The sequence below is a fragment of the Lottia gigantea genome (assembly GCF_000327385.1).
Source record: "Lottia gigantea unplaced genomic scaffold LOTGIsca_4, whole genome shotgun sequence".
NCBI classification, from domain to species: domain Eukaryota; kingdom Metazoa; phylum Mollusca; class Gastropoda; family Lottiidae; genus Lottia; species Lottia gigantea.
Genome location: NW_008709379.1, coordinates 613841 through 635968, shown reverse-complemented (window position 1 = coordinate 635968; position 22128 = coordinate 613841). Strand labels below are relative to the sequence as shown.

The window sequence follows — 22128 nt, the reverse complement described above, 5'->3', positions numbered from 1 at the left end:
GTATCGATATCTTATGATAGCTCTCATTTCATACTAAAATGGGGATTTCTTTTATAAGTTTAATGATATAACAATTTTTTTTTCACACTTTTTATACGACAGTGGACGCTAACCACACTTCTAAACTATATCACCAAATATCACAGTTATAAAGTGAATAAATATATATAGAAACTTTGAAGATAAAACGTTAATTTTTAGCCCATATGATATGTATCATATCGTGACCCTCGTATCGTGATACATATCATATCATGGCTTGATTGACGATACCAAACACTATCAGTGTCCCCGATATAAATCAAAGTTTAAAAACCTTTAAAATCCCTTATACAATATATTGGTAAGTTATGTATAATCTACCGATGTTGTCGGGTTTCTACCGCTGGATTCCAGTCAAATTACTGTAAGCCTGTTAAGAAAATATGCTGTTATATTGTAATCGATATAATAAATATAAGGGTTTTCATCAGTGGCGACGCCAGCCCCCTGAGACTGGTGATAGAATAGAGAACATACTGTCGAGGTTCAATTAAAAATGCAGCAGTTCTGTGGAGGTTATAAAGCAGCAGGCCTCCCAAGAAGAAAATTCTTCTTTTCCAATCGGTTTCCCAATATTTGGCTATGACCTTGACATATTTCCACACAAACTTCATAAATTATAAAGCTGACCTTCATTTCAATAACAAAATTTAATATCAGTGTTTATGACATGATGATGATTTATGTGGTTGAAAAATGATATAATATACACGATAATCTGAAATATGTGATGAAAATACTTTAAAAATTACACAATGTAGATAAATCAAGAATAATCTGATCTTAAGGATATTCGCACAAACCTTGTGTTTCCTTGAGCTTTTAATACAATATTTCAATACAGCATGATCTACTGTGAAGGTTGCACAGTCAAGTCAATCGAAAATAATTGAGAGCTGATATATATATATATATATAAATATATAAATATATATACCAAACAATTTGTGTATATATGCTGACCAATTTGTGTATATACTGACCAATTTGTATATAAACTGAACATTTTGTGTATAACTGAACATTTTGTATATATGCTGAAGAATTTGTGTATATGCTGACCAATTTGTGTTTATACTGAACAATTTGTGTATATACTGACCAATTTGTATATAAACTGAACATTTTGTGTATAACTGAACATTTTGTATATATGCTGAAGAATTTGTGTATATACTGAACAATTTGTGTATAAACTGAACATTTTGTGTATAAACTGAACATTTTGTGTATAACTGAACATTTTGTGTATATGCTGAACAATTGTGTATATACTGAACAATTGTGTATAAACTGAACATTTTGTGTATAAACTGAACATTTTGAGTATATATAGACCCTTGTGTATATGCAGATCAATCTGTATAGAATTAGCACTTCTTAATGTACATTTATTATTTATATACAATATTTACAAGACTACAAACACTCAAGAGTTTAATGTCTAATTCTGTAAGCTTGGCAGTATCTGGAAAACTAGATTCAACTGAGCATTTTATTCACATGAGCCAACAACACATCTTTACTGGTACATTTCAGGTTCTGTTAAAATTTGTGGCTTCAGTTTCCCACTCAGTTTAAGGTAGACAAGAAAAATGAAAACTGTCCAAATTTCAAACAACAATCCTGCGTTGTTTCATACAAAACTTCATCATTCCGTTTTTCTTCTGTGACTGAAATATGACCAAAAAAAAATTAATTATACAGGCAAACATCATAACTTTACGAAAATTTAATGGGGTTTTGTCTTAGTGTTTGTGCCAGCCTCTTGAGACAAGGATTACAAATGTGGGTGGGGGGTGGGGGCTAGGGATCTGAGGAAGTGACAAGGTATGTCTGAAAGGGCTCTCCAGCAAGAAAATCAAAAAAATTGATGTGGTGCATTTGGACACATACATTTGCGCAAAAATAAAAAAGTATAAAAATGATATTATTGGGGTAAATTATAGTAGTTCACACCCACTCAGCACACATATTTCGTGGCAATAGGAGCTATATATCAAGACTATAGGCTTGGACTATTTTAAAAAAGCCATTTTTGAGAATTTTAACAACTAATATTTCGCAACTAATATTGTAGTCTTTTGTCTATATCAAGATGAGATGTTCATTATTAAAAGTGTTACTGTCTACTAATATTTTACATCATCAGCTATTCAGACAAATATCAAGAGCACCATGCAGAAAATTTGCATAATTGGACACTATCTTTGGCAATTTCCTCAAACCTTCAAACCTTCATTGAAGTAGAAAATTCAAGATCATTGATTTGAGTTCCATTTCTCTAAAAAAAAACAAACAACACTTTTCCTCATTTAAAAACCTTGACAGAACAAAAAGAAACAGGTAATAACGTTTCGAATTGCAAGACCAAACTCAAAATCCAAAATAAGTTTGGTAATACATTGGTTATAATTGAATAAATATTTCATTATGAAAAGTGATACCAGGTATCTAGAAGAGTAATTATCATACCCTGTCTGGTGCCACAGATCTTACATAAAAACACTTCAAGGTCAGAGAAATTTTGATCTAAAAGTACTATGATGAGATCTGTCTGGTAGAAGTCCCCATAGGATACCTAGACAATTAGTCTCACTTAATTCCAATTTGATGAATAAAAACAAACACTTAACTTTATTTAGAATATATATTAGGCTAGTCTACCACTGAATTATCAACCCGTCAAAACTGGAGATCTTTTAATTTCCAGATTGAAAAATATGGTTAAAATTGATTAATAGTTTATTGAAGTGACTGGATGAGAGAGTTCTATGAATAAATATAACTTTAATATCTCTATAGTCCTACATGACTGTTAGAATCCACCAATCCTTCTATGAGATGGCTACTTTAATTTCAAAACTTAAAATTTAAGGTGCCAACCCAGAGAGAGGTGACAAAACCACTATAAAACCTCTATAAAAGTGTATGTCATTCGACCCAAATTTAATTGGAAACCAAGTATTATAAGACCTTAAAAATTGATTTTAAATTTGGTTAATCTGATTAGATTACTGTATCTTGATATTATCTTAGTTAAATTTTAAACTCAAACTACTAAGTGATGATTTTTTAGAAAATTCATCTTGAAATAATATAAAACATGAACTTAATTCGTAAAGATGTTGACATAATTAAATCAGACTTAGAATTAACGAGGCTAATTTCCCTCTCTTCCCCTGTCAGGAAGCTGTTTTGTCTTGTACAGTTAATAGAAATAATAATGATGTATAATGAAAGACTGTTAACAGACAGATAGGAAATAAAATATCTTCTACACTGTCTACACATATCTTTTTGAGCATTTTAGAAGATCTCTAGGTCTTGAGAAGAAATCAGTAGGGTAATAATTTCCCCAAGAGCCACCCAAGTTCTGAGAGAAATTTAGTAGCCCTTTCGCCTTGTGAAAAAATCCAAAAGGTTTAATTCCCTAACTTAGCTAGACTCAAACAACACATGACTCCAAGGAGTCGGGCAAGAGTCTATCTGACTGAGCTACCCAAGCTTCTAGTGAAAAGTAAAGTTACAATGTACAATGTATGATAAATAATACTAACCTATAGAACCAACTTCTGGTTTAGAAAATAATGATGGTTTCTGTGTTCTCTTCCGACAAATTATTTTAATAACACAACCTAGATCTTCTAATATCTGAAACAATCATACAAGATGAGGAGAAATGGGCTTCAGATCGCCTAATAAATGCACTGGCCTTTGCTTAAAAAATGTCCATCTATGGTTTTTGACTTCCCAGAACCTAAAAGTCTAAGAGTTAACAATCATCTTCACTTTCCCTTGACTTTCTATCAAATACGCCTTGTGCTACAATATTGGGCTTCCACAAAACTCATAACAAATTGCATACATACCTCCAGTAGTTCTTGTGTTGCCACTGGTTTAAGATAAGGATCAAATTTGTCTTCTACAGATTTCCGTGGACAAGATGGACTGGCCATAATAAACAACAATACACCTTCTAACATGGAGCTGAAAACACCACGATTTAAATGACCTTCAGGCTTCCTCCAAGGTCGACAGATCAACCGTACCTTCTCATATGTACTACAAATACATGAAATATTGTCACTCAGTGGCATTAGTCAGATGGTTAAAACTATATCCAAAATTATTTTATAAGTTGTGTGGATGCTCTAGTCTAAATAGGAGGCAAATGTCTCGACTCGAAGCCAAAAATAACGCTTTTATCTAGGATCTTATGTTCAAAAAAGCACCAACAAAATAAGGATGCAAGAAAAAATAACAAAATCTGAAAGAAAGATCCAAGTCTCTTACCTAATAGCTGGTGGACCAGTTGATTCTTCAGTATCATCTCTACGATTGGTTCTTCTTCTTTTTGAAGATCTTGTTGGTTGTTCTGGGGTATCTAATGGTCTCTTAGTGGACTTTGATCTTGTATCATCATCTTTTTCTAGAGCTTCTGTTGATGATGTTTGGTCTGAAACTACATGTTCTGCTGACTCACAAGCTTGTTCTTCAGCAGTAGCAACATGTTCTGAATTGGGTTGGAGAACTTGAGATGAATCTTCAGAATTTTTTGAGGAATCTTGGATGCTGATACTTGATTGCTCTTTGGTTTTTGCAGGGTTAAGGGTTTGTTCTGGAGCAGATGTAGGATTTCCAGACGAAGCTTTCTCTCCATGTTTAGTGACAGTACCAGGAGCATCCTCCTCTTCCTCTACTTTTGGTTCCATAAGTACAATAGTATCTTGAGATGGATTGGCGTCTGAGTCCTAAAAGATAAGTAATTTCAATTAATGGGTAGGGGATGGCACTGACCAAATTAGTCAGTCAGACATTATGGAAATTGTAAAGAGGATTTCTCAACTTTTAATGAGAATCAGGGTCACTTTAGCATCGATTTTCAGAGATATCGCAATTTTACTCAAATGAAGAAAAAATTTTCAAGGTTCCACTTTCATGATTTTCAAGAGAACTGATAACAGATTAAAATTACCATAATGTAATACAGATAGCTGAAAGTGGTCACTATAAAGCATTGAGATGACTATTTTTTTTTCACTTACCTGATTATTACTCTGAGAAAGCCTGGTTGATCTGCCCTTGGTGTTTTTATAAGAATGAATCAACCATGGTCTGGCATGGGGGAAACAAACATAACGTCTGGTATAGATACCCACTGGCAGTATCTAAAAATATATAATACATTAACCAATAATTATAATAATAGTAAATTCTTTATTTTACATATGTCAGAATTAGCTCCATTACACCCAAGTGACATGGGCCTGTCTAACATTCAGTCCATGGGGAGGAACATGACTCTTTATTTTACATGTCTCAGAATCAGGTCAATAAAGTAACATTCAGCCCATGGGGATGCACATAGATGTAATGTATAATAATCCGTCTGGCTTCAATTTGATATAAATACATTAATCCAGATCTGCATTCTAATCACCTTAAACTACACCTGCTTCGATCTTGCCACACTTATTGGCATTATTTTAAAGATAACTCAAAATGGAGACTGTCGGAAATTGATAATGAGTTGACAAACTCAGTTTTAGAATGGAAGCAAGCAACTTTGCCATACAATCTGTTTCCAGATAGCTTGCCAATATAACATATACACCCACACACGTAATATGGTGATAAGTGTGATTCCTTCTGGCTCTTGTTCAAACTTCCACAAAGTCATTAACATTTTCTATCTTTCACAGTGTATTATATGTATGTCCTCATAAGTTTATATTATTTCTTATATGTTTTTTTTTACCATTTAAATTAAATTTGTAATCTGATCAAAGTCAACTGACATTATTTTACTATCTCCCACTGTTTATTATAGGTATGTCTGTAAGTTTATATTATTCTTCCTATGTTTTTTTCCTGTCTTTATCAACTCAGTTTTTCAATTAAACATGAATTGAGATTAAAATTAATCAAAAAATTGTTATCTCCAATGTGAATTATCTTATGTCTGTTTTTTTGTATTTTTGTCTTTAGTCATTCTTGTGTTACAAAATAATCCCACAAGAGTAAGACAAATTGATCTTAATCTTAAGCTAAATACAATAGCACGTGAGAAAACCAATACATTTAAAACCATTCTATATGATTAATACTTGTATGTATAACTCATTTAAGAAGACAAATCATAAAAAGAGTTGAAATTGTAATAAAATTAAATTGAGGGAGATACCTAATCACAAACAGCTAACATACATGGTCAACTTTCATCATATTGTATAAAGACAAGAACTTAAAACTATAGACAGTGGAAAGACCTAGTGATTCCCTGATCAGTAATTATTTCACTTTTGGAACTCAATAAAAATGGATTTCTACATTCTTAACATTCTTTTCAGGAAAACTTAAATTTGGATTGACAGAAAGTTTAAAAATATACCTCAGGCATTGATTTTTGAAAGTAAAATGAAAAACAATTGATTTCAGATCTCCTTCGTGTGGTAAAACATTTAAAAATAATTAGAGAATTGATCACGTAGGTGGCCTAGTAAAATAATTATATACTCTACAGTTATTAATATATATATAATAATCAATATATAGGTAAAAAGAGGTCAGTATAGAGCATTTATGGGTACTAATCATGTCTTCATTTTTACTTGTAATTTCAGTTGACCCACCTGTAAATGGGTAAAGAAAATCCGGGAAAGATCAATGCCAGACTAATAACCAGCTTGTAGAAGGGATCTTTTATGAACTTAGGTTGAATTATCCTTGTTAAAAATAGTTGTTTGTTTCTTTCTTTCTTTCTTTTACAGTCTCACATTTGACCATTCCTGTAACATGTTTGCAATGGTGCAGTTTGGCTGAGAATTTGATGAGTATCTTCTTCATTTGTCTCCACATTTTCAGAACTATGAAGTTTGAATGCTAAAGAAAAAGCAGACCTTCATAACTTTTGTTTGTTCACCTGAGATGCTAGACTCCTTCAAATCCATACTTTTGGTCTACGGGTAGAAGGGACAATAAACTGACACACTAATTGCTACAGACAGTACATCTTAAAGATTACTTTAAAGTTGAATGAAGATGGCAAAGTTTGCTTCATTACATATCACATGACACTTTCTTCATTAGCCAAACCAGTTGTAAAATTGCAGGATATAAAACTCTCATTTCATTTTGAACTGCAGGCATTATAGAAATGGAAGATGAAGATAGCTGCAACCTACAGTATCCTGTCAGAAGAAATAAATTATCAATCCACTTTAATTAGGCCAATTAGTGCACATGATTATTACTTTGAATTTAGGTTGATTAAATATTAAGAGGTTTATAAAGAATGAAATTGGATGATAAAATCTAAAGTACAGGTACTTGGGTAAATTTTTTCCTTACATGCAAAAGTGGAGTTGCCTATAAAAACATAAATGTTACTATCTCCATCAACATTAAAGAAATAACTAAAGCTCTAAAGAAGAAAGAAATTGTAAATTAATCTCTGTAATTGTATACTAAATATTAGATAAAAAACAGACGTTACAATCTCCATACTTAATTTTCTACGCAGATGATAAGTGGAGTTGCACTTATAAACATGAATTGTTTTAAAATAAACCTTTAAATGTCTGAAATTTAAATTCTTCTCAGAATTCCCTCTAGAGTCTGGAACTTTTCCTAATAACTTTCACAGTACATCAGAACTCTTTAAAGAGAGAGTATGACTGTGCTGATTTCCTTGGCTTGGCATTCTTAGAAATATATAATACTTAAAGTTAAAACTGATGGCTTTGATAAAAACAAGAAATATCTAATCAAACTGTTTGAAAGTTAATAAAACAAGGATTACTCCATCTATTGATATTCATGGAAAACAAAAGAATAAGTTTTAAAATGGTCACACAAATTGATAAATCTGCAAACAAGGGATTTTTTTTAACTCATATCCCCCTTCAACTTCCTGTCATTTTTTTTAACTCTGAGACTCCAATCAAACTAAAACTAGAGCAATAAAACTTAAATTTTTAGTTTCCACTATCTCACATATTTTTTTATCAAGAAACAAACTTTACAAGACACACTTTGATTGATTGAAAATACTACTGTTGGAACAGGCCTTTGTAAAAAACTTCTTAGATTCCGTGGCGGAGTCAGGTTTAGGTCCGAGATTGCCCGGACCTAGTTATGAGATTTTTTCCCGAAAAACTGTGAGGGGGGGGCTGCAAGGGGGGGCAACTGCCCCCTCCTTTAGCTCTGCCACTTCTTAGATTGCAATGCAAACAAAAATATCAGAAAAAAAGATATGAAAATTGTAATCATACCCTAGCACATCCAAAGATTAAGATGTATGATGTAATTGATGGTGGTAACTTGTGTTCCAGTTTGACCCCTTTATCAACAGAATTGAACCAATCTGACAAGACTTCCGAAGGTAATCAAGATAAGAATATCAAGGTTGTAATCTACATAATAATGTCGTGTAATAATTGTGGAAGTGGCCATATCGTGAGAAATGGAGTCATTGACTTGTGATTTCTAATTGTATGGAATCATCTGGTTATCATTCCTGACACTACAGTGATTGATCTACTTCGCCTCTTTGAAGTCTTGTTTCCGTGACGATAATTCCATCACGTGTGGCCATCTTTGACAACTCTTCTTCAGCCATCTTTCATCAAACGATTGTTATCTTTTGATATTTTGAAAGGAATAAAGCTTTCTTATTCTCACAAAAAAAAAAAAAGTCTTAAAGACATATTGGGACATTTTCATGAGAAAGTGTGATTCTTATAGATAGCCTCATAGCTCGTGGTAATGATCTTTGCTTAATTGCTGGCTGGAGATCCAATTTCATCTGCCATGATAACAAGGGAATATAACTTATTTAACTTTCACTATTAGAACTGTGTCTTATACCTTGACTGCAATAGTCACACTTCTTGTATCACGGATACAGCGATTGGATTGTAAGCCAGCGACTACAGCAAATCAAAGCTCTTGACAAACAACCTGTTAACATTATAATATTTATTATTTCAGATTTTCTTGGCAGAATTCACTAACATACAATCAAATCAAACTTTAATAATACAAGAACGCTGGTTATTGCAGTCAAGGAATAGACAAGGTTCGTAATAGCCAGATATTGTGATGATGGGTATATGGCAACTTAACATGGCTGTATGCTGTAAGTTCTACACTAAAGTATGTGAACGGAAAGCTGAAAATGAAACGAAAGAATACAGTGGATTATCTATAATTAGTGGCCTCCCGAGACTGGGGGTACAAATAGGGGGAAGACTGACTCAATGGGGGGAAGAGAAGGGGAACACTTGTCCAGTCTGAATTCAAAATGCAACAGCACTGAGGAACCATCATAGTTGCCTCTCATGGACCTTCTGGGCGGGTTCTTCCATGACAATGTTTTAAAAATTGAATTGATTTGGTGCATTCTGACACATATCTTGGGACCAAACGTATAAAAATCATATTTTTAAATTTGTTGAAAATAAAGTGGGGGTACAAATGAGGGTGCAAATCATTTTTTAGGGTAGCCACCACTTGCACCACCACTGACTATAATAAAAATTAAATGACAGTATGTCTTCAGCCCTCTATAATTCACAGTAGCCATATTGCTCCTTTCTTAGTTTCCTGTCATTAAAGCTTCAGATAAGATCTTCTCATCAACTGGCATCAAAGAGTGGGAAATTAATCAAATTGTGTCCAACGTCTTTGATCCTAACAATGGATCACTGACTTTCATGTTTGTTTATTGTATTAATATCATTGTACAGAAATAAAAGCCTGGTTTGTCCATTCTTATAGCATCTTATTATCTTACTTCAAATAACCCAATCAATGAAACAGAAAACTCAGAATGACCACTTTCTTTCTGCAATATAACATCAAGTGAAACAGTTAAATGAAATGGATTGGGCTAATGAAGAAGGGTAATGCCATGCATTGTGCGATGAGGGAAATTTTCAGGTATTAAATGTACATACAGCTTGTAGCACTCAACAACTACAGTGTGTAGTCGAAACTGAAAATGTTAATTATTGTTCTAAAAAAGCTCAATGTTGCTTTACTTAATAACTAATAATGTATTTTACTATTGAACCATTTTAACCCTGTGTTTCTTAATAATAAATATTAATCTCTATATGGTTTGTCTACCACTTCTTATCATTCTATGACTGAGGATGATGGAGGAAACACATCGAATGTTGCTTAAAAATTTAATCAGTGATTGTTGTTCCTTAATAAAAATCTGTACAAGCAATACAATTGTTAATCAAAGTCTCGTCCAAAGTATGGAGAGTAAAAGTTGTATAGTAGTGGACTCCTCTAAAGAAAAGTGCATAAAGCTGTGTCTATAACAGGGCTCAAAGTGTCACCATATACTATACAATTGATTCAGCCAACTAACATCAACTCTTCTTTCTCACTGATAATTATCACAACTTACTACAGAATCTACTTACTCACAGATCATAGACCTCTTCTTAATTAACAGTCAGTGGTGGGTGGTTGATATAATGACTATAATGTAACTTAGCCATTAACCGAAATACCATTCATTTCTTAGCTTTTTGATGATGTCCTATGTGTATACATGTTTGTCTATATGCCAAGTATCATAAAGTATGGATACACTACCAGCATAAGCATATTGTGGAATGTTGTATTGCAATATATTGATTCACGGATGTATTGGGCCACCAATATTTGTCTATATGCTAAGTATCATAAAGTATGGATACACTACCAGCATAAGCATATTGTGGAATGTTGTATTGCAATATATTGATTCACGGATGTATTGGGCCACCAATATTTGTCTATATGCTAAGTATCATAAAGTATCAATACATGATGATACAACATCTCAGGTATATCACGCCATGTTACTGATATGGTATATCGTTCAAGCACTACTATAAATGATGTACTGATATAAAATAGTATGCTTGTCTAACTTATCTTGTCCATCAAATGAAAGAGATAACTACAATCGTAGTGAAAGCACAGGTCAAGGCACTCGATATTTCTTCTTACCTGAAGAGGATCTATCTTATAATCACACATGTCTTGGAGGGTTATAGTTAAAACAGGCCAATGGCAAAACAAACCAAAAGAAAAATCTAAAATTTGGTCATAAACGACCCTCAAGTCAAAACAGACCCACAAAAAAGTCAAAAATGGTGATCAGATCAGCTGTTTGATAAGGCAGGTCAACTTTCAGATATAAGACTTTAGGTATGAGCAAGGTAAGCAGATGTAAACAAACTGATGTGGCTCCACGCAGGGCTTGCTTACTATTACACCTGATACAACTTTTCATAGTTAAATACTTATTCACTTATGATTGATGTACTTCCTCATGTGAAATGTTTGTTAGGTGTTAGTTGTGACTAATGTTTCGCCAATATGTTTAGATTTTGGGTTTTCATTTTGCAGTGAAAATCATTGGTACTTGGTTTATTTATTGATGATCACGGTGATTATTGGAAGATATTATTCACCATCATTACGCCATGCATAAAATGTTTAATAAAGCCAGAATACTATGAATATTAAATGAGAATAAATCAGAAATATGTCCCTACTGATTATATCTTTCATGGTTAGCACAGAAAATTAATTATATTTTAATTACCTGGAACCTTGGATCAAGTAGAAATTACCAAGTTCAAATCAACATGGAATATTCTCTTATTATCATGCTATTAGGCCTAATCTGTTAATCTGCTGAGTGTGTATGTCAACTTTTCTCATAGCTTCAAGTCCAAATATTGGATTTACACCAAATTTCAATCCAAGTTGCTTTTATGAGGATTTTTACATACAAACCATGCATGAAAGGAAAGAATGAAAAAGAACCTTAGCAACGATATCACCTAGGTTCACCAGCTAAGCCTCTTGAAATTCCCAGATTACCCATACACCAGCTAGGTCATAGAATGTTGAAAAAAATACTTGACAGACTTGCAAACAGATTAGAAACCACAACTATTTATAATCAAGTTTCAGTTAGGGTCAAGTATTTTCTGTGGGTGTGGGGGCCCCTGAACTTGGTTCAACTAGCTCTTAGAGCCCAGAGCAAGTTTCTAACAACTGAATATAGCTTACAGAGTAAAGAGCTAGCAAATGTTTGACTCTCAAGACATGATGAATTGATATGACAGTATAAAAGAAACATAAAACTTCAGATTGTCTTTAATAAAAACAGGAAACAAAGGAGCTTCCTGCCCTCATTTATTCCTGCAGGACAATAGTTATAGTTGTATAGAATTTAACATGCTACATCCTCATTTATTATAGTAACTAAATATATATTATAGTAGCCTATCTAGAAACAAAACATGTAGAGGAATGGTAATCAAGTAAAGACCAACAAATATACATTTATCTATTATGTTAGCACCTTTTTAGGCAGCAAACAGCATAATACAATAACAATACACATTTGGCAGGTTTAATTGAAGAAAAATAATTACTAAATATCGTGATCAATTGACAGCACAGCTAAAGTCTACACAAATAAAACCAAAAGATCTAACATGGGGCTTATTCTCGAAAACTTTTAAGAAATGCAGTGATTTAGTGATTGATCAATCAGATGACAGGAATATTAAAATCAAGTAATGTTAATTTTTTCGAGAATAAGGTCGCCTGTATTTAACTGAATAAACAACCTCATCATATCTATTAGTAGTAGGAAATATAATATAGATGACAATTTTAGCACTTTGAAATATCAGAGATATCAAGACGATTAAAAAGATAATATCTTCATTATGACAGACTGTTAATTAAAATGAAATATAATCTTTGAATAACATTTAGAAATAAAAAGAACAATAGATAAAAAAAACCCAATATCATAGATCACATGTGCCACTGTTGGCAGAGACTAAAAGACAGTGAGGCTAGAACAATATTATGTTTGCAGCAAAGAAAAGGTTTATGTGTATCAGGTATACTGATAGCATTGATTTGCAATTTTCAATCAGATGTCTCTCATAAGTATAGAAATTCCACTAAGTGTTATATTTCCTTAGATATTATTAGTAGCTCCTGTGATGGTGAAACAGACCTCTGACATATCCCTCTCTCAAATATACACAGGCACCTATATCTATGTATGATTGTAAAGACATTAAACCACAAAACACCCAGTCTAGGGCTATCTCATTTCCAGTATTGAATAGTTTAGTTAGTCATCAGAAAGCTGTTGACACTGAAGCTTGCGAGCAACATCCACTGACCAAGTCATAGTGTGGTATCAGGTGTTCATCAGATGTTTACTAATGTCATTAACTAACCTAGTTTGCATAATTACAATCTGAATCAAGATGTAGTCTGAAAACACACACATACTGCATAATTCACTTCTACAGACAGAAACAGACCTCCCAATGGAATTAATATCTGATGTTTCTGACAAACCTCAATTGCCCCTTTAAATGTCATTTCAGACAAACTTACTTAACCACTACATCTCCCACAGATCAAAAGTGACAATGTTTTTGTAAAAAGTGTAAAGCAAACTCAATAATAAGACTAACTAAGTCATGGTTTCTTCAGTATAAGGTGAGAATTGTAAAGTGTAAGACCCTCCCTGTAGAATTCCTGTCAACTGGTTCTGACATACAAGCAACAAGTTTCAAAGGTCAGAAACAGTGTTGTCATAATGCTGATCTATTCCCCAATTGAACTTTATTCTGGCTACCAGTCTAATTAAAATTAGACCTAACTTCCATCCATATTTTATTAGTTTCGTTTTGAATGTTTTAGTAGCTTTTAGCTTTTTACGTGACTACTACAGTCAGGTCTAACACTGTCCTTCATGACTTTTCATTCTGTTAACCTTTGCTTGACCTGCTTAGTCTTAATATGTCTCCGATTACACCTATTGTTTGCCTCAGATTATTCCGTCGCTGGAAAGGGCAGCCACGTGATTGGTTAAAACAGAGGTCGAGCAAAGGTTAACAGAATGAAAAGTCAAGAAGGACAGTGTTAGACCTTACTGTGGTTGTGTACAAAGCTAATAGCTAATAAAACATTTGAAAAGAAACTAATAAAATACCAATGAAAGTTATTTAAAATCAGACTGTTCCAGATACCAGCTTTCATTAATCAAAACCATCCCCCATGTTCATATACACAATATCTTAGTAACTCCTCTCAAAATCTCAGCTAGTTTTAGCCTAACTTGAACCCTTTCACCTCAATCAATACTTTTGTAATTTCAATTATTCATTGATGTTACAACCATTGTAACCTGAGCATAAAAATGGCAATAACCACATGGGAAATAAAAATAACAGCATGAACTTTTTTTCGTTGAGTTATAGACAAATTATTTCGATTTTCAGCCCTGATAATCGATACATGTTGCTAAATTTGAGCTGATAACACAAATAGTTAGACCACTATATCCCTCGTAATGACAATAAATATAAAATACCATTGATGCAAGTAATGCCACATGTCAACAAATTTCAATCAAAATAGACTCTTCTAAATATATCACACCCACCCACCTGTCAAAGGTATTTATTTTGTTTCTGACAAATATTGTCTGATAATAATAGATAAAAGTAAGACAATTCTGTCAATCAAAAATCTCGCTCAAAGTATGGCAAAATCGAGAGTAAAAGTTGTATAGTATTGGACACCTCCAAAGAGAAGTACCATCAGTTGTTTCAAAAAGAGTAAGCATGGTCTGCTTCGCACAGGACACCCTCAACTACCACAATGGTAAAAATCATGAGATACAACCAGATCAATTCATACCTGACCAAACAAATCAGCCAAAACGCCAGAAACAGATCTATTGTAAACTGTGCAGGTCAAATGGTTAGAAATAAAAGGAAAATTGTGTCTCCAGCCTCTTGCTTTGACTGAATTTATGTTGTATGACAGTGTTTGCTACAATTCCAAGCTGGCTCAGATGGAAAAGAGGTTTAATTAACTGGAGCTCATCTGATTTATTACTGCCAACACAAACATTCCTCATTAGGACAGCTTTATTGGAAATAGGTTAACTTTCCAATATTAGACTAACTTGTTATGAGCAAGGTAAACGACCAGGGACCTTATTTCTGAAAAATTAACTTAAAATGGAATTAGTGTTCGAAGCATCTGATTGGTTTGATAGATTTTAAATTTAGATTTGTTATCAACCATTATTATAAACCAATCTGCTCAATTTTACTGATTGTCTCAATTCATTAACTATGATTATGTGAATTAAATAATTCTTTTCCAAGTAACAATAATAAGAGATGATAATATTGCATAGAAAATAAGTCAACATTGACTCATATCCACCTCAAAGATAGAAATATCATCATCCTGATATCAATAAGCAAAATATAGCTCATTTTAATATAATAAAATGTTCATAAGATTACAAACAACTAGATATTTGATAGTTCTAATCAGACAAGACTGGTTGGTCTCAATGGAATTGATAACAAATGTGTAATAAAATATATTTCTGAATGTGGTAAATATTTATATTGATATCTTATCACTGTTCATCTCAGTAATATATTGATTTGAAAGATAAATCACTGTTTTAACACAATATTAAGATTAGATTTGATCAGCATGAAAGACAAATGAATATAAAACATACCACAATTACCAGCTTACAGAGTATACATTTCACAACTCAAATGTCATGCAGGAAATTTTATGGTGGTTATGATGAACTTCTTGATGAATACAATAAATCTGCTTCTGACAATTTAGTTATCTATTTCCTCAGGAATGAAGTGATCTGGTTGTATCTTATGATTTTGACCATTGTAGTAGTGGTGGGTGTCCCACATGAAGCAGGTATATTGCGTACTCTTTTCGAAACACCTGCCTGATGGTACTCCTTTGGAGGTGTCCACTACTAAAATACTTTTACTTCCAATTTGCCACTCTTTGTACGAATTTTTTTTTATTATTTATAAAACTCTACTTGTCAGAATCTCATCTTGTACTGCTGAAACATATTTCAGGCATTATATCCTTATCAGGGCAAAAGATATAGAAATGGTAGTAAACTTCCCTCTATGAATACATTGTGGTTGTTTATAAATGAGATAAAATTTCTGAATGAGAGAGGAAAGGAAGAAAGAAAGGACACTATTTTACAAAGATAACAATCTATAGGCTCAATCTACCAGCTTGTTTTTGGCCTTGGTATTGATCATTCCTATTCTGGGTTTACTGGAAAAATGATGGACAAAAAACGGAATATTTATTGATTGTTCTGTTCTACCTGATGCTTGCTCTATCCATGCATATGTTTGAACATCAATCTAATGTTCTCTATGTTTCCCTTCAACTTTCTTTCCCCCCTGAAGAAGGTACTGATTGTGTGTTATTATAGCAGTTGACAGAGCAATTACCTACAATTATCTAGTAACGCCAATATTACTTGACATTTGAGAAGAAGACAGTGTATCCTTATAACTTGTTATTAGTTTTCTTGTTACATAGAATTAGTCTGCTACTTCATCGTAAATTAAATTCAAATAGTTAATATTAGCTGTATGGACCATCTCAATGTCAAGCTAATGTTTGAAATATTGCTACATTTTCATCACTTTGATGTTTGGCTTTTACGAGGAATATCTCTGATGAAATTATTTTAATGAATTGCAAATCTGTAGAGTAAGATCATCTTTATGTGGTTGTAAAGAGGTTTTCTAGCTATTTAATGTTTATGGCTTCTATTTGCATCATTCCAATTTACAGTTAGATTAAAAAAAAAACAAGTACTAATGATCCAAACAGCAAAAGAAACATGAAATCATTTTTCAGTCAGATGTATGTAGTTTTTGAAGTTGTAAAAACAATTAAGAGTTTATGATGTTACTATCACAAAAGCTGCTAATATTACCTTAGGATCTCTGTGATATCTACATCATAAAACACTTCTTGGGATTGCAGTATCCACATAGGTCTTACTGAAAATTACAATGGTGCAAGTCCAAAGCTCTTCTACTGAACTGAAGACTAAGATCTGCCATGAGTTGAGGCTTTAACCAAAGATTAAAGGCTAAATGATTTGCACTCAACTGTTGGACCCATTGACTCTACTAATGGTACTATTAGCTGACCCCCCTGTCAAAGGTCAGGAACAGAGTGAACTTCCCTTACAATGTGTTGATTTGTACTTAACTTCCTCCTTCTAATGGTGTTATCAATCAAGTGAAGCTGGTAGACATTTCTGGACTTTTTCTGAGATAATTTGAAAAATGTTGATCCTCCAGACAGATCAATGATTTATCGCTGAATTAAAGTTAAACAATATTTAAGGATTGAATGGAATTGTTTTTGTGTTTATTGGTTGATATTATATTAAACAGAAATTTCACATGTTAAATCGAATGAATGGCGAATGTTGTGGTGTATTCATACGCTGCATTCAAAGTTGTCATTGGAGATCACTGAAGATCTATTTTACTAAAGTAACTTGTAGGTAAATGAATACACATTATTCACAAAGGTTCACTGTAGTTCAATACACATTATTCACAAAGGTTCACTGTAGTTCAATACACATTATTCACAAAGGTTCACTGTAGTTCAATACACATTATTCACAAAGGTTCACTGTAGTTCAATACACATTATTCACAAAGGTTCACTGTAGCGCTTGATATTTAAAGTTAAACAATATCATTAGATGGCTATATTCTGTATATAATGTCATCTCATGGTCTAACAGTTCTCAATGATTCTTGTTTTAATACCACAATATTTTAATGCAGCCATTTTAAACTAATCAGTTTCAGGAAATGAATGATTTAACAGTCAATGAAGGAACTGTAAAAACGTCTAAATAAGCAAATAAAGACAATTTTAGCACATCCCACGCATAGTGAATGGCTAAAAATAACCAGAAAATACAAGTAGATACATCGCTAATATTAGAAATCAAAAGTAATTTCCAAACTAGGGTGTACTTAAAGCGAGTCCTGCTTTTCCTAACATGGCAAACAATTTTTGTTAAAGTGTGTAGTTCTAATATCTTGGTATAGAGTTCCTGAAGGGAAATTCTATATCTGTACTATTAATATCCATCTGTATCCAACTGATATTTTATAACAAAGATGACCTTCAGTGGGAGGTAATTATCCATGTTACATTGCTTTAAGCTATTCTCCATATGATGACCAGTTTATTACTGAGCATGTTTTTATTCTTTCATCTGTCAATCACTCAACTGTGTTAAATCTCTTCCTCTAGCCAATCAACTCTATCAATCAAATCATAAACATTCAATAAAATCAATTCTCAGGACAATTACTGAAGGGAATGGGTCGTTTTAATATTGATGCTGATATCTGAAATTTAATGTAGGAAATTTCGTATCCAGTTGACTTTGTACCTTTAAAGAGTTTGTATAAATAAAACAATTAAATTTGTGATCTTTTTATAGTAAGAAAAATTGCTTACAACCTAACTCATGTGTACAGGTTATTTTTGTATCATCAGTTAAACATGATCCATGGTCCACAAGACCCTAAATTACACAGATCAAAGACAGGTTAAAAAAAAAACTGAGATCTCATAGAAATTCATATTAAATGAAACAGTAGTAAATATTTCACTGGGTTATATCAATTACAATTGATCAAATTTATAGTTGTAACCAAATAATGAAATTTCAGACTATTTTAATGATTTAAGTGTTATGGGTCATTGGAATTCGCTTCTACTGCCGATATATAAAATTTATTTGTATCTGTCTCAGTGTTATTTTATTAGCAATTGGTCCTACTAACATTTTCACATACCAGTGATCAATATCTATTGCTTTGAAGCCTCAGCCAGTGTTTTCTTTAAGGGGCATTCTGCTTTTTTGTAAAAAGTTTTCATTATCAAAAACCTTGTAAATTATAGCTGAAAATATTTCTAAAGTATGAATTTGTTTTTAAAAGGTCCATTGAAAACAGAGAGTAATAATTGTTAATTAAGCAGTTTGATCTAGTTTTGACTCAATATTATTAATTGAAACCTTTAGAATTTGTAGGAGACATATTTTTCTACAATTAAGCGTCTGATTTACTCAGATTCGTACAGTAGCTTCCAAAAAATATACCGATCTTAAAAACCTTAAGTAGTGTTTATAAATATTTTTGATGTTTTTAAACTTTCAGATAAGTTAAAGGGTACGTTTCTCTAGATTTTGGTGTATATTTTTCACAAATTAGAGCAAAACAATTTTTCGACCTACAAAATAGCAGAATGTCCCTTTAATATTTTATTCATAAAGTCTATATCTATTTATTGGTTGGTGAATGAACAGTTATGAAGCGTTTTACAACACTATTAATGTTATGACTTTCAATCTCATTAACAATGACAGGAAGACAAAATAATTCATCATTTCCATGTATAAACAGTCTAGTTTTACTACGTAGGTGTAGGTGAATATCTGTTGCTCTGTGAACCCAGCAAGTGCTTTTGTGCAGCATTATCAACTGTCATTAAGGTGTTGTTGGTAAGATAGGGCATGTACATATATGTTCGTACAATAAATATCACATGGAGTCTGTTTTTGTCAACTATGTCTAACTTTCAGAGTTCCTTATTTGGCATAAGTAAACTTATGGAGTGAAAGTCATGAAAGGAAACAAATATCTAAAAAAATGCCTTGTTGCTAGTTTCAAAGTTCTGAAGTATCCCTTTAGGTATCGATGTTTTTTTTAAATATTCTAACAAGAATTTCTATTGATAAAAGCACAATAAATAATCATAAAATCTTCTTTATTGATTTCATTTAATAATTCATAAAGTGTTTGGAGAAAGAAAACAAATAAATAATAACAATAACAAGGAATAATTCAATAATATCACATTTTTTAATTTCAGATTTCAATTCTTTTTTTTCAAGAATTTTTGGTTTTGTTATTTAAGTACTTTAAGTTAGTGCAAATGAAATTATCAATCTCCCTAATACTCATTTGGTACTTGTATGTAGGAATAACTTCCAATAACTTAAACAAGTTGCCTTTCACTACATTTTAGAGTAAAATATAGAAATTGGCTGAAGTCACAAAATACACAATGTTAAAAGGATAAGGATTCCATTTGACAACTTAATAAAAGAAGGTCAAACTATGGAAAGTTAATCTGGATATATAAATCATTCAAAACTGTCCTTAAGTGAATGACATACGAACAGGCAGTTTCAGATAGAAAAAAATTACCACAAATAAGTTATAAGTCACAGAACAGATGCAAAAAACAATGGTTATAAGTAATAAAAATTATGGCATTTTAAAATATAAAACAAAGCATAATAATGAGATAATCTAGATAATCTTGATATTATTGGGTCATAGTAACTGGTGGCGTCTGTGGATGACCAAGAGAGGGAGCATGCCCCCAGCAAAAAATAGGCTGGCCTGGCTCCCTCCTCCAGGGGACTTTTCTGGCAAGATTTCCAAAATCCGTTCTGGCTACAAAAAATTTGCAGAAAATAATAATGACATTTTTTCGATTCCTTAGAAAAGTTTTACATCAAGCCTGAAAATTTGTTAATTATCAAATCAAGATGGGCTTTCACTTTTTTCGGTGTTAATATTTTGCCAATCTGTAGGTGACAGCCTGGCGTCTTGGCCAGTGTAAGTTGGCATAGTTAAATTATTCGCGTCTTTTTCTGCATGATTATTGTCCGACCCATCCGATTTATTCTCACTATAAATCAATGGTACGTCTATACTGGCTTTATGGCGTTTAAAACTACTTCCTCGTAACGTTTGAAACAGTCCGTTCATTTCCATGGCATTCACATGGTTACTAACCACACTCCACTTCCTGTGACCTTCTGAAGCACTTAATGATCGAGTCATTTTCTTCAGTTCATCTTTGTTAAAGAAACAGGCACAAAATAATCTCCAAAATTCTTTACGAAATTTTTTACCGAAAAAATAATATGGCAAAATATTAATTGCAGAGTTTAAAATGACAAGAAAGTTTGAAACTTCACTAAAAGTGTGATAATTTCGACTGAGTTTTCCTAAAGTTGAAAAAGCCCACATCATACGAGCTACCAATGCTGGAACTTGACAAATAAGAAAGGTAATGACTACACCGATTAACATTGTGGTTGTATCATTACGCTTCTTTTCTCGAACGTTAATTTCCTTGCCTTTCTTCCGTGATAAATGAACAGCTCGGATTAGAAAGGCATTGAGAATAGCTAACAATAGAAATGGTAGTCCACATACACAGATTAAATACATCCATGAATGAACAATTTCTTTATAATATTTATCATTTCCTGTTTTAGTTAATTGTATTAAATACATTGTTTCTGTAGAATTTCCCACGGAAAAACTCAATATCTGAGTATAGTACTCGAAAAATCGTGGAATATTGAATATAATCCCTCCTAAATATATACACATGACAACACGTTTAGCCCGTCCTCGGTTGCACATTGATTCTGCTTTAAAGGGGTGACAAATCATAATATAACGATCAATGGTGAACGCCAGAGTCAGCCATATTGAAGTGACTTGAAATGTAATTGTGATTGGATGTACCCATGGAAACAAAAAAGCGTAATAAGTTTGATACAGGGGAGATAATCCATCAGATGGCACTTTAGTATCTTCTAATAATAGTAACATAGTGAAAACGAGCACTAACATATCACAAAAGGCCAACGCTGCCAAGTAAACATAAGTTGATGAACGCATGATGCGTCGCGTTAACACTATAATGGATAGTATATTTCCGATATTTCCAAAACAACATATTATCATGCCACCAATACCCATTAGATAATATTTCAATAAATTCGTATCGTCATGCTGGGATGGGACGTCCAGTTCCGAGTCATAGCCACTTTTATTCCAGCTCATTTTGATCTGGTATGAAATTTCCAATTTAGCAGTCTGTGTGTCACATTTGTTATAATCTATTACAACTTCCCCACATACTAATCACTGTGTTACTCTGATCAAAGAATCTGCAACTTGTGATGAATACACTCCTGCGCAATAAGCATCAAATTTTTCCAAATTCTTTCTGCATCTCTTACTTTATCTTAAACTTTTGTTAAGCGAGTAACTGATATTTATTTGTTCAGAAGAACAATAT

General features: G+C 32.6%; 2 protein-coding genes across 2 annotated transcripts; both read right to left on the bottom strand.

The window, feature by feature from the left end:
* Positions 1-859: 859 nt before the first annotated feature.
* Positions 860-8665, bottom strand: LOTGIDRAFT_228707 (hypothetical protein; the record flags this gene model as incomplete). Its single annotated transcript, XM_009059617.1, has 7 exons — positions 860-1715; positions 3603-3696; positions 3915-4107; positions 4339-4796; positions 5091-5213; positions 6437-6541; positions 8588-8665. The coding sequence occupies 7 exons, from the start codon at positions 8663-8665 to the stop codon at positions 1615-1617; spliced, it is 1152 nt and encodes a 383-aa protein (XP_009057865.1). The 3' UTR covers positions 860-1614.
* Positions 8666-20570: 11905 nt separating this feature from the next.
* LOTGIDRAFT_153588 (hypothetical protein) lies at positions 20571-21890 on the bottom strand (the record flags this gene model as incomplete). Its single annotated transcript, XM_009059616.1, has 1 exon — positions 20571-21890. One exon carries the CDS (start codon positions 21888-21890, stop codon positions 20571-20573), a length of 1320 nt encoding a protein of 439 aa, XP_009057864.1.
* Positions 21891-22128: the final 238 nt, after the last annotated feature.